Below are 14423 nucleotides of genomic sequence, written 5' to 3' on the forward strand. Positions count from 1 at the left end.
ATAATAATACATCGATAAATGACACATTTTCATTATTTAATAATACGTACAAAAGTTGACAATTTTCAACAACCAAAAAATTTAATTTAATTAAAAAAGAACACAGCAGAAACAACGGTGCGTAGAATCCAAGAATTATTAGGGACGTTCAATTCAAGGAGTAACAAAAATAGTGGGTAGATATTATAAACTATTTAATAGGAGAACAAGGCAAAGGTGAAATTATATCCTTTAAAATCCAGCGGGTTGTGACTGAAAATCTTTACTCGCTCACTCCTCTCTTATGTCACTCAAAAGTTCATGAAGAAAAATACAAGCAATACGATATATTTTGTGACACACCACTTCAATCTGGTAATAAGTCGGACTTGTACCTGGTTCTAATTAATTGTGCGGCAATGTGGTCTAGTGGCACGTAGCGTAGCCATCGTTGACTTATAGCCTGACACTGACCAAAAAATGACGTCAAAAGACAAGTCTTTGGCCACAAAAGAAAACAAATCGTGAGTTGTATTGAATACGTCAACCAATGGGACTACTTGTTTTCAAGAGCACTACTAACGACAACGCACTAGGCGGTGCAAAAACCAAATAATGATGTCAAAAGACCAGTCCTTGTGGGTCACAGTGTCAGGCTATAACTTAACGATGACTACGCACGGAACCTCTTGGGTACGATGCAAAGACCGCACCGCTGAGACACACTGCACACCTATTTAAATTTTCCTCGTGCATCTGCTGCTACAGCTTCCATCTTTTTACCTTTGTAACCTTAAACTTTGTAAAATTTTTGTAATATTTTACTTTTGGAATTGAATTGGAGCGATCTATCTTATCTTTCCATGTGCTCGAGGTCATTGGTCACATTGCAAAATTATGTGCTCAAAATGACCCCACATAGGGAAAAGTGTTCACAGTTGGAGAAATATCCAAAGTCACAATTGGTCATTTTTTTCAGCATGACTCATGGGCGGGTATGTTTACAATATACATAAACAAAGCAACGTTTTTTCACATATTAATAAATGTCCAATCGTTGTACAGCAACAAATCAAGTGATCGATGACAAGGCTGGACGAAAAACATGAATATAGAACGCTCCTATTCAGAGATTTCAGTACGAAATTCGCTCTGACTTTTTACCACATTGAGAAGGGAGGCCATCCGATTGATTCATCAACACCAGTGTTTTTGTGTGAGAAAAACAAGAACATTAAATTGAATAGAAAAACAACACTGAGATATAAAAGCGGGCAAGGCAAACTGCTGGTAAATAAACACGACCAAACCAGTCGTACACCGACAAAAAAGTTGGTTTTCTTTATTCATTTTGGCCAGACTTTTGGTCCTACTAATTGCCGTTCGGAGCCGTTCGGAGCCGTCCGGAAGTCATCTAAAGCATTCTCAAGCCATCCGGAGGCCCTCAGACTTGTACGAACATTTCCAGAAGTCTTCTGCCTTCCGAAAGCTCCTCAAATTACTCCGGACGACTCCAGACGGCAATTAGTAGGACCCCTAATCAATTGATCTATTAGTATTTACCCAAAAGTCTCTTGGAGTGTGTGGGGGGTGGGGGGGGGGGGGGGGGGGGTCCGATAACTCAATTGGTAGAGCATTTGCTTAACCCGCAAAGAAACTGGGATCGATCCCAGGTGAGGTCCAGATCTTTTTCTCTGACCCCCCCCCCTGACCACCCAGCAAGTATATTGGGTATCTGGGTCTGTTAGATCTGGCGGGATGTACTTTGTAGTATACTAGCGTCTTTTCCAAAGTGTAGTAAGCAATTGCTAATGTTCGTTTGATGCTATTAAAACCGTGTTGAACTCCGGCTTCCATCATGGGCGTTATGGCCCTGAAGGACTGACTTCTTACGAGCAACTTGTCAACAAATTTATAACTTGAGACCTTTGAACTTTGAATTTTCAGATTTGATACTTTTTGACAAGCTCTGAGTCATTTCAATAAATTGACATGTCTAAAAATATATGTGCGGGTATGTGGTATGACACTCGCCTTCGAATCGGAGAGTCCTGGGCTCGAGCCTCGCTCGGCGCATAGTTGAGTCCTTGGAAAAGGCTCTTTACTCACATTCTCTCACTTTACTAACTAATGTGTAAAATGAGTACCTGGCCGTTAACAGCGTTGTCTCTGTCCAAAAAAACCCCTGTAATATCGCCTAACATGTTAAGAGTTGCTGTTGGTCATGGACCCCTTGTAAAGCGTTCTGTCTGAGCACGTTTAGTGGATATTGCGCTATAGGGAATGAGATTAGCGGAAGAGTAGCGTCCCTTGATTGGACGTCACCCATAGTCTGTGACGTCACCGACGGGAAAGTTATTAGAGAGAGAACGTCATGTTGGTTGTGCGCATGCGTCTCTCGTCCTCGCTTCCGGTGAAAGCGACTTGAGACACTTCAAAACCAACTTGACGTTCTCACTGTAAGGTGACGTCCAATCAAGGGACGCTACTCTTCCCCTAATCTTATTCCCTATATAAAAGCTCAATTTTAATGTTTCTTTTATAATAAAGTAAACGTTTCCTGGCCAAAAAGATAAAAGGTATTTTGTCGATGTTTTGACACAGAATTGCACATTGAACACACCATAAATAGCAGATGACGAAACTAAGGGTAAAAAGGAACGTTTGGTCAATCAACCACATACCTTCTTGTGTGTCAGTTAACCCACTCAACCCGAACACCGACTATATCCGTAGTTTACCCGGGTTACTTTTACCCCATGCCTAGTTATTATTACATTTTTTATGAGACAAATTATACACGTAGTATCCAAGCTAATATTATTTAGTTTTTACATGTCAATGGTAGATAGTTGAATAAAACTATCTATGTACATGCTCATTTTTAATACATTTTTTTTCCAATTTTGAAAAGTAGCAAAAATCTCTAGGATTGAGTGAGTTCATGAGCTGAATATGTCTTAAAATTGAAAAATACAATACAGGAATAAAATAAGTATAATCGATGACTGTCTATTCCTAACAGCTTTTATTTTTCCAAAAATATTGCGGATTCTCAACTAATAGTTTTTTGTTTTTTAAAAGATAATCTATCTCAATGCACTTCTCGCGTTTCATAATTTTGTCACTGCTCACTTTTAAAAAAATCTCTTGGTATTTGTAACTTTCTTTTGACTCGTAACACATACCAAAAAACGGTAAAAATGTAGAATTGTATGACACTGACTGATATGTGTCTCGGGCTTGTTTGTTTTGTTGTTTTTTCCCCTTTAACTCTCTCCTTAACACCTATGGGAATAATCGTCACATTTTTTACGATGCAACCGCCAATTTTCTCATTCTGATTTCTCTTGTACATCACATTTAAAGAAATGCTTTGATTACAGCTATAAATACTAAACACTGTGTTGTAGAGCTCACTCGTTACTTTTTGTTTGGGTAAAAAAGTCTATTTTTGTACTGGGTGGGTGTGAATTTTCGAGAGAAATTCTAAAAATAACCCTCTCTTTAACACCTATGGGAAAAATCGTCACATTTCCTACGATGCAACCAATAGTTTTCGTATTCTGATTTCATTTTGTTACAGTTATAACTATAAAAGATTGACAATGTGTTGCAGAGCTCATTTTTTAAAAAAATAGAATATACTCGTTTCTAATCTGTTTGAAAAATCTATTTGTGTGTTGGGTGAGTATGAAGTTTTGGGTAAAATTCTGAAAATAACTGGGAATGAGAGAGTTAATTAGAATGGTCATTCAATGTTAAGACATTTAGTTCAGCACACTGATAGGCACAATGTGTGGGGTAACCAAACGTTACTCTGACTCCGTTAAGGGCCTAGCACAATTAACTCTGACACAAGAATCATCCATCATGAAATTTGTGCGTTGAGAATAATAAATAAATAATTTGACCGTTGACGAACAGCATACAAAACGACGACGACGACGACGATGATGATGATAATGATGATGATGATGGTGGTGGTGGTTGGTTGATAATAATGTTATTAATACAGCACACGGCCAGACGATCCATACACACACAGGCAAAGCTGACGTAATCTAATATCCTAGAGATTGCATCATTTTGTCGTCATCATCCGTACAAATTCTGTAGAGAGAAATGGAAACCAAAATGATTAGATAGATAAATGGATTTGAAAATAAAATAAAATTGGCTATGCAGAGTCTCTTAGCTGCAACAGGCTATGAGAAAATACAATATTCTAAAGGTACATAAATGAGTCAATAAAATTTATAGTAAAATAAAGGGAGTAAAAATTACTCTTGTAAAAGATACAAAACAAAGTAAATGACGTTTCGGCCATTGGCCTTCTTCGTGTAAACATTTCAACTATGTGTTATAACATATTATTTCCTTTTCTTGTTTACCTGAAGAAGGCCAAAGGCCGAAACGTCGTTAACTTTGTTTTGTATCTGCTATGAATAAAGAGGAGAAAGCACATTGACGCAGATAGATATCTAGGTGTGGCCAAGTTTTTTTTTAACATAAAAACTTTAGGATCAGCGAATCAAACGCCATATTCTGACAAAACGCCGTTTATTAAATATTGGCCACAAGCAGTTACTTTGATGATAAATGTAACATGTATTGAAATATATTGGAGTTGTTTGGATGTTTGCGAATGGAGTTGTTCGGCTATGTGTAATTGTGTCAGGGTTCTTTCTATCGGTACGCATCTTGTGTTGTGCATGTTTTGTGCATGAGTGTGAATGGTGACTGCGTGTATTTAGTTAGTTACTGAAATAACTCCGTCCTGGATGGTCGTAATGTGTATTTGTTGTCAATTTCTCATATGATTAATAATAATTAAAGTGAATTAACATAGTCTAACCCCGAGCCGCTACAATAAACAACCTTGACTCTTTATTCGTATTTAAAATAGTGATATCATTTGAGATGTGGATGTAAAGAAGAATGTTGAGGTTATCATGGACGGACGAATATACGAACGAGGAAGTGCTGGCGAAGGTGAGATAGATACCGTCAGAAAGAGGCAGTTACGGTTTCTGGGACATAATGTTTGGAGAAGAGACGGAATAGAAAAGTTGGTAACATCTGTAATGATCGAAGAGACGGATAGTTGATCCGTGTGGTTGAGACTTCCTGAGCCCCTGACACCAGTGATGTTGATGCCCATTGACGAAATCGTGACTCTAGCCAGGAACAGACGTGCTTGTGAATTCCCTGGGACCGTGACACTTTTATGCTGATGTAGCATAGCACCTTATAGGTGCCGTACTAATGTACAATGCAACTCATACATACATACAATGATCGAAGGAAAGAGAGCTAGAGGAAGACAGAGAATGACATATTTAAAATATAACCTACGATTGGTCGAAAGCGGTTTTAATTAAAAGCAACGCAGATTTCATGCGCACCGCAGAGGATCGTGGTACGTGGAGACAACTAACTGACCAGCAACGTGTTCAAGAGTACAAACCATGATGGATGATGATGAACGTATTGATGGTGTGGTGCGCAAACAAATAATTCATGGTGTCATATTCCAAATTTTAAAAATTCTAATTATATTTGTTTATCTAGTATTCTTTATTTATTTTTTTTTTTTACATATGGGAATACGTCTTGTTCTACATGTTACGTGTTGCTGTTGGTCAGGGACCCCTTGTAAAGCATGTTTAGTGGATATTGCGCTTTTAAAAAGCTCAATTTTAAAAATAATAAAATTAGGAGATAAAAATAGTAGTCCCTACAGTTTACTTTATAGATAAATATTTGACCATCGCAAGGATTACATAACACATCAAAATCCTTTCAATTATGTAGTATGTAGTGCGGCTATGTGGTCTTGTAGTATGACATTCGCTTTCGGATCGGAAGGTCCTGGGTTCGAGCCTCGCGCTCGGCACATAGTTGAGTCCTTGGAAAAGACTCTTTACTCACATTCTCTCACCGTACTCGGGTGTAAAATGAGTACCTGGCCGTAAACAGCGCTGCCTTTGTCCGAAAAATTGTAATATCGCCTAACAGGCGTCATGTCCCGTCCTACATGTTATATGTTGCTGTTGACCAGGGACCCCTTGTAAAGCGCTTTGAGCACATTTTAGTGGATATTGCGCTACATAAAGCTCAATTATTCAATGATGTAATCTGGCATCAATGTTCATTTTCAGTAAGTTTTATCTCCCTCCTATAGGAAAATCGTCACATTCGTTACGATACAACATACATTTTTCTTATTCACATTTCTTTTGTACATCAGAAAATTTAAAGAAAATGAACAGTGTCTTGTAGAGCATATTTTCCTAAAGAAATTATGTATCGCAAGAACTTTACTGTTATGTTGTCTGAGTAATAAAAAAATATATTTTTGTGTTAGTTGAGTGTGGATTTTTTTTCTTATTCACATTCATTTGGTACATCAGAAAATTTAAAGAAAATGAACAGTGTCTTGTAGAGCATATTTTCCTAAAGAAATTATGTATCGCAAGAACTTTACTGTTATGTTGTCTGAGTGATAAAAAAATATATTTTTGTGTTAGTTGAGTGTGAGGTTTTGGGGAAAATGAAATCCTGAAAATGGCTGGCAAGGAGTGAGTTCATGACTTACAGACAGATGCTATTGAAGTTATGAAATTGAAGGCAAAAATTCGGATTTCTACGGATTTTTCATAGTAGTTGGCAGGTCGGAGTATCTCGATCAGGGTTGCCAGATTATTTTCAGGCATTCTGCCAACTGGATTTTAAAAATCTGCCAAATACCACAAAAATCTGCCAAACCGCACTATTTATGGTACCTTCTTTGAAAACTCATCAGTTTTGTTAAACAAAAAATTCGAAAGTCTGATGTCATATTTTTTTTTTCATTTCCCAAGTTTAAAAAAACCACTAATACATAAAAATTGCCATGGAAAACGTGGAAAATAAATTCTGCCAAATATCTGCCAAACTGCCAACCCTTTGTTTTGTTTTTTTTCTGCAAGACGACTTCAAATTCTGCCCCCCCCCCCCCCCCCCCAAAAAAAAAAAAGGACATTTGGCAGAAAATCTGCCAAATTGGCAACCCTGATCTCGATTCATCTCTCTTTTCATTTTCTTTGAACTTCCAACTTCAAAGGATGCGAACACCGTAAACCTGCAGGCAATCGCACCAGTCTGGTATCGCTAAGACTAATAAATAACCATGGGATTCGATACTAACATTTTCCAAACTGCATGAAAAAATGCTTCGGAATGTCTCGTTCTTTTAAAATGGCCGCATTTAAAAAAAAAGAGATTGTTGTCATCGTTGGTGGCAAAGTAATAATTTATTCCTGTTTTCGTATTTTAAATTGAAGTTTACATTCAATTTCACATTGTTATTTAGAGCAGTATAATTAGGTGCCCCAAAAGTAAACAAAGGTCTAGAAGCACATGGCAAACCACATGTTCCTGTCTTGACAGCTCAAGTTCCAATGTAAATTATAGAAAAAAATAACCTTTAAAATTTGGCTGTTAGGTGGCAAAAGAAACACATATTCATAAATACTCGATCATGCATCAAATAATGTCTAGATATGGATATTTTATGGAACAAAAGGTAAAATTTATCAAAAGTTACAGTCTATCTATTTTTAGACCAGAGCAAATTATTGCGCTGGTGTGAACAAAACGAGAATTATTCGAAGCCTGATTTTCAGAATAATTTAGTCTTATATTATTATTTCTGCAACTGTTAGATTTTATGTAAACACATTTTCAATACTGAAAGTGTATTGCCTACAACTCAAACTACAAAATTGGGAGACCTATATTGTGCGTAAATTATTCCGGTCCCTAACGGAAATCACTAGCAACTTGTTATTGTTTACGTTTGGGGCACCTAATTCTACTGCTCTATATTTCTTCAAACTTCGAGCAGCAACTTTTACATTGATACAATTCCGAGGAAGGGGAGGGCACACAGTTTTCATTTATGATCTCGTGTAAAAAGCTCAGGGAATGAGATTAGCGGAAGAGTAGCGTCCCTTGATTGGACGTCACCCATAGTCTGTGACGTCACCAGCGGAAAAGTTATTAGAGAGAGAACGTCATGTTGTTTGTGCGCATGCGTCTCTCGTCCTCGCGGATTAAAATGCTAAAAATTGTGGTTAAGATTATTTATGCAAAGATGATAAATAACAATGTGAAATTGAATGTAAGCTTCAATTTAACATACGAAAACAGATAATATTAACGTTTCGGGTTCCCATTTAACGAATGGAACACTACAGACGAATAAGATGAATCTTAACAACGCCACTACCACATTATCTCATTCGTCTGTTGTGTTTCATTCATCCTGTTTTGTTGATAAATGGGAAACCCGAAACGTCCATTTTATCGTATTTCAAATTGAAGTTTACATTCAATTTCACATTGTTAGTTATCAACCAAATTATGTTCTAGTTACATTTGAAACAAACAAAGTATATCACTGATCTAGTCTCATTGAGATATAAAGAATGATATAAAAATCAAGAAAATCGACCGATAAATAAAAAAGTTTCTAAAAAAAGCTAAAATAAACAAAAGCAATTTTTAAAATCAAATTTATTCGTACGTTATATTCGGATGACGGATGTTGTGATTATATTAACTAAACGCATAGCATCAATAAATCAAAAATTAAAAGTTTTAATTAACGCCAATTCATAAAAAAAAAAAAGAAAAATAATTGGCATCCTGTCATGGTCATTATGAAACTTTCGGTGACGATAATTCATTCGTAACAAGCAAAGTTTTTCTGGAGTGCTCTAACTTTGATCTTTCACCGCCGATAAGACATAATTTCATATCATTATTTCTTTCACTCTTTTTATTGATATAATTAATTGCAGAAACGTTCAACATAAACGTGAGGAAGAGGAGAAGGAAGAGGAGGGCCAGGAGGAGGAGGAGGAGGAGGAGGAGGAGGAGGAGGAGGAGGAAGTGGAGGAGGAGGAGGAGGAGGAGGAGGAGGAGGAGGAGGAGGAGGAGGATGAGGGAGGAGGAGGAGGAAGTGGAGGAGGAGGAGGAGGAGGAAGTGGAGGAGGAGGAAGTGGAGGAGGAGGAAGAGGAGTGAGGAGGAGGAGGAGGAGGAGGAGGAGGAGGAGGAGGCACAATGGCACAACGCCGGTAACAGAATTTTCCACGATGACTGATACCCATCCGACAACTTACCACCATTAACATCGCTTGACTTTAGGACAAGATTGATTCCAGTGGAAACCGAGATATTTTCTACCCCCTCCCCTTCTCTCTCTGTCTGTCTCTCTCTCTCTCTCTCTCTCTCTCTCTCTCTCTCTCTCTATCTGTGTGTGTGTGTTTGTGGCGTTTGTGTTTATATGTGTGTGTGTGTGTGTGTGTCAATCAAGCATCGATTGAGTAGTTGGGACTGATGTCTGTTAGATATAGCGGAAAGAACTTTGTGATAGACCAACATTCCGTCCAAATGGTAGCAAGCAAGTTGCTATTGTCCGCTTACCGTCTGGGTAAGAAACCTGGGTAAACTCTGTCTCCATGAGCTTAATAGCTCTGAAGGACTTCGCATTCAGTACAGCTATGTAGTCTTGTGGTATGACACTCGCTTTCGGATCGGAAGGTCCTGTGTTCGAGCCTGGGTCGGCGCATATTTGACTCCTTGGAAGTTACTCTTTACTCACATTCTCTCAACGTACTCAGGTATAAAATTAGTTCCTGGCCGTGCGTTAACAGCTATGTCTCTGTCCGAAAAAATTGTTATTTCGCCTAAGAGGCATCATGACACGGCCTAAGTGTTGCTGTTGACCAGGGACCCGTCGCAAAGCGCTTTGAACACGTTTAGTGGATATTGCGCTATATACAAACCTCAATTTTAAACAATAAGAATAAATTGGGGGGGGGGGGGGGTTACAATAGGATGTTTCATTTAAGTATTTCTACAAAGGCAATGAAAGATCCCCATTCCCAGACGATATGTGTTGTTGTTTGTTATAATGTCTTTGAAGTGCTTCACTGATGATACTTGTCTGTGACTTTGTGCGTTACGCGTTTTGTAGTCCATGGCAGGTGTGGGGTCAAAACCGGAGTGTGGAACGAACAAATGTGACCCATCGTCTCAAAACGGTATTATGTCGGAACGAACCAGATGCTTAAAAGCTGAAGTAAATGTTAAACTGGTCAAAAATATAAATTGTTGGCATTAATACCTTAAAATATGGTTGTTATTCTCCTCAATAAGTCATATAAACTCAACACAAGTCTGATATATCTGGCTATAAATTCAATTTTCAACATCTTAACCAACCCGACTTAATACCGTTTTGAGGCGAAGGGTCACAAATGCGTCGTAAAACAAAAAGCATGCGCATCAATTATCTTTGCACAATTTTATAGATACATCTTGGTACAGATTCATCACAATACATTGCCAAACGTTAGCTTTTATATAACGCAATATCCATTAAATGTTTTCAAAGCGCTTTACATAGGGTCCTTAGCCAACACCAACATTTAACATATAGATAGTATGCACTTGGCTAAGAAGTTCACAACATTGACATCCGGAAGTAAAACTGGTCAACACACAAAACTGTGTATCCATGAACGTTTATAGTCGGGTTAATACAGTTCAATGAGCATTACTCAGAAACGCGGATGGCAAAAAACAATAACAAAGACCTGAGTAACGTCATCTTCGAACTATCTATATCCATTAAATGTTCTCAAAGTGCTTTACAACGGTTCCTTAGCCAACAGCAACATTTAACATATAGGGTGAAACAAGAAATATGTTAGATGATATTAAAATTTTTTCCGTCAGATACACCGTCGTTAGCGGCTAGGTACTCCTAAGTACGGTGAGAGAATGTGAGTTAAAGAGCCTTTTCTAAGGACTTATCTATGCGCCACTCAGAGCCTTTCTACCCGAAGGCCAGTGCCATACAACACGACCATAAATTATCCTCACGAACGTTAAGCGTAATACATAACTTATCGTTTAAAAAAGGTTTTATGTCGACGTGAGTCAAATATTCGAGATTGTTTTTAAATTGAAATTGACGAGAAAACAAGTAGTCCTTCAGTGCGGCTATGTAGTCTAGTGGTATGACACTCACTTTCGGATCGGTAGGTCCTGGGTTCGAGCCTCGCGCTCGTAGCATAGTTGAGTCCTTGGAAAAGACTCTTTACTCACAATCTCTCACCGTACTCAGGTGTATAATGAGTACCTGGCCGTTAACAGCGTTGTCTTTGTCCGAAAAATTGTAAGATCGCCTAACAGGCGTCATGTCCCGTCCTACATGTTAAATGTTGCTAGTTGTAAAGCGCTTTGAGCACATTTAGTGGATATTATTGCGCTGAATAAAGCTCTTTTTAAAAAATGTATTTCAAGAAAATTGAACATGTAGAATGTTCAAAAAGAATAATAAAGACATTGTTGGTGTCGATACCTTCATAATTTACTTGCCCATCTCCGTCCATATCGGCCTCCTTAATCATCTCGTCAACCTCCTCGTCGGTCAATTTTTCTCCCAAATTGGTCATCACGTGACGAAGTTCAGCAGCGGAAATGAAACCATTGCCATCTTTGTCGAACACACGGAATGCTTCGCGTAGCTCTTCCTCTGAGTCTGTGTCTTTGATTTTTCTGGCCATCATGGTCAGGAACTCTGGGAAGTCGATGGTTCCATTTCCTGAAGAAGAAAAAACAGATGAGCATCAAAATTATCTGTACACTCCTCCTCATAAACAACAAAAATCGAAATGTCTCCAATAGGTGTCAACGAATTGAAACTTTAAGACAAGAATACTTGATAGAATTTAATCACTTTTCTCCGCGTGACGTCGTTTTTGCAAATTGTGTCCCCAAACATTAAGATGAGCAATAATTCAATAGGATTCAATAGTCTGATGTCACGTCCGCCCAGCAACGACCATCTTGGTTCTAAACAAAGAAAATCGGTACTATTTATTTCTCATGCTGGCTAGAACTTGTCATGTGATCAGAATGTATAAAAGCCAAAACATGATCAAATTTATAATGTTTTTCTCCTCTGGATACATTTTTATGCTCGTCGGAGAAGTATTTCGTAAGGGCGTCCGCCATTTTCCGATAGTTTAGAACAGGATACTCAGTTACTATGCGTCATTACGACGGAAGTGACGTCACGGCTGTTGAACCCTATTGAGGAAGATGACACATGATTAGTATTAGAATTATTCTTGTTGGATAAACTTTGCTTCAAATTTTATCATTCGTATTTGATGTGTGAGAGTATTTTTGGCTCAGGTACCACATCTTTGCAAACTGTATGGCCCCCTGACATGACAGGGCTGAGGAAGACAACAGCGCTCTTTTACCAACTAGACATTCATACATGACGGGGAACGACGACGACGAAGAAGAAGAAGCAGGAGGAGGAGGAAGGGGGAGGAGGAGGAGGAAGAAGGGGGGGGGGGAAGAAGAAGAAGAAAGAAGAAGAAGAAGAAAGAAGAAGAAGAGAAGAAGAAGAAGAAGAAGAAGAAGAAGAAGAAGAAGAAGAAGAAGAAGAAGAGAGAAGAGAGAAGGAAGAAGAAGAAGGAAGAAGAAGAAGAAGAAGAAGAAGAAGAAGAAGAAGAAGAAGAAGAAGAAGAAGAAGAAGAAGAAGAAGAAGAAGAAGAAGAAGAAGAAGAAAAGGGGGCTAAATTATGATGCTGAGATTTTATTTAGATAGATCGAAGGGACTAGTCGATTCTGCGGTGCTTTGAATCGAGAGCTTTCTATTCTTAAGCTTATGTCTGTATATCTACACCATCAAACCACGTGATTACGGCTTCCGTTTTGGAACTCTCATCGTAGCAGACACCAGACCTCGGGTCATCCGAATAATAATAATATTATTATTATGTTTGACCTAGAACGTAAATTGGATTAGAGTTATGGCCCGTGAGTCCGTTTTACATGTCTGCCATTGCCATCCCATTTCAGTCACATTTAGTTTGTTTTCCATCTTGATTGATATGGAATCTAAAAATAGACTGTTTTAGCACCATGAGAAAACAGTGACGTATTGTACTCAATTAGAGTTGGTGAAAGCTCTAGGAGAAAGACGTGTGCTTATATATATATATATATATATATATATATATATATATATATATTATATAGAGAGAGAGAGAGAGAGAGAGAGAGAGAGAGAGAGAGAGAGGGGGGGGGGCGGACAATGTTTACTTAATGTTATCAAAGGCCTTTAAATTAAACTAGAACTTTTTTAAAATTGAGCTTTATATAGCGCAATGTCCACTAAACGTGCTCAAAGGCTTTACAAAGGGTCCCTGACCAACAGCAACACGTAACATGTAGGACGGGACATGACGCCTGATAGGCGAGATTAAATTTTTTCGGACAGAGACAACGTTGTTTACGGCGAGGTAGTCATTTTACACCTGAGTATGATGAGAGAATGTGAATAAAGAGCCTTTTCCAAGGCCTCAACTATGGGCCGAGCGAGGCTCGAACCCGGGACCTTCCGATCCGAAAGCGAGTGTCATACCACTAGACCACATAGCCGCTTATGTGAGATATAAGATGTGTTTTCAACAGCACGACAGTGTACTGGTTACGATTATGAGTTTGTAAATTGTCCAATACTTGTAAGTAATTGATTCAAATAGCACGCCATCAACAATTCCTACTTAATACATGATTTAACCTTTTGTGTTCTGAAGGCGTCGTACATTGTACAACGTTATGAAACGATCAATTATGACACTTCATTGCTCTATAGATAGTATGCAGATGACGTCACTCAGGCCTTTGTTATTGTTTTTGCCATCCGCGTTTGTGAGTTGTTCTCACTAAACTGTATTAACCAGACTATAAAAGTTCATGGTTACACAGAGTTTGTGTGTTGGTCCGTTATACTTCCGGATGGCAATGTTGTGAACTCCTTGGCCAAGCGCATTCTATCTATTCTGAAAATAAAACTTGCGTTTTAAAAAAATTTGGCCAGAAATCTCAGCCTTCAAATACCAATCGACTGAAATGTCCCTCATCGTGTCAAAAACTTTCAAACCTGAGACGTACTCGAAATCTTCCTTGACGACGCAGGTTTGAGTGTTTTTGATAAGATGGCAGTTATTTTTATTTTTAATCGATCGATATTTGAAGGACGAATTTTCTGGCCAAAATAAATTTAAAACATGTTTGTTTGTTTTTTTCAGAGTACGACAATGCAAGGCGTTGTGACGGTGTTGATCAATTGACCTTTCCACACACTGGAAGTGAGTTGATTTCACAAATCGATAACAGGTAGTTTCGTTGACAGTGATAACATGACATAAATTGGTGACTCATGACTGCCAGGTTGTGAACGAAGTTCTCAACACTGCAACATGAACTTATTTTACCGATAATATCTTTACCAATATTCATCAACAATTTACTCTGATGTCTTTGTTAGCAAGAACTGCCAAAATGTTTGGGTTGGGTAAAT

At 38.2% G+C, this 14423-nt stretch overlaps 1 protein-coding gene across 3 annotated transcripts in view; it reads right to left on the minus strand.

Annotated features, from left to right (window-relative positions):
- Nucleotides 1–3973: 3973 nt before the first annotated feature.
- Nucleotides 3974–14423, minus strand: part of LOC144963435 (calmodulin-like) — a 70716-nt gene continuing 60266 nt past the window's right edge. For all 3 annotated transcript variants that reach the window (XM_078897497.1, XM_078897495.1, XM_078897496.1), the window contains exons 5-6: nt 11400–11642; nt 3974–4092 (exon numbers count right to left, since the gene is read on the minus strand). In XM_078897497.1, the coding sequence (XP_078753623.1) occupies nt 4064–4092; nt 11400–11642 (272 nt within the window). In that variant the 3' untranslated portion in view covers nt 3974–4063. The remainder of the gene's footprint in view (nt 4093–11399; nt 11643–14423) is intronic.

Source organism: Berghia stephanieae, chromosome 1 (assembly GCF_034508935.2).
Source record: "Berghia stephanieae isolate SIO BIC M18660-M18661 chromosome 1, UCSD_Bste_1.3, whole genome shotgun sequence".
NCBI lineage: Eukaryota > Metazoa > Mollusca > Gastropoda > Nudibranchia > Aeolidiidae > Berghia > Berghia stephanieae.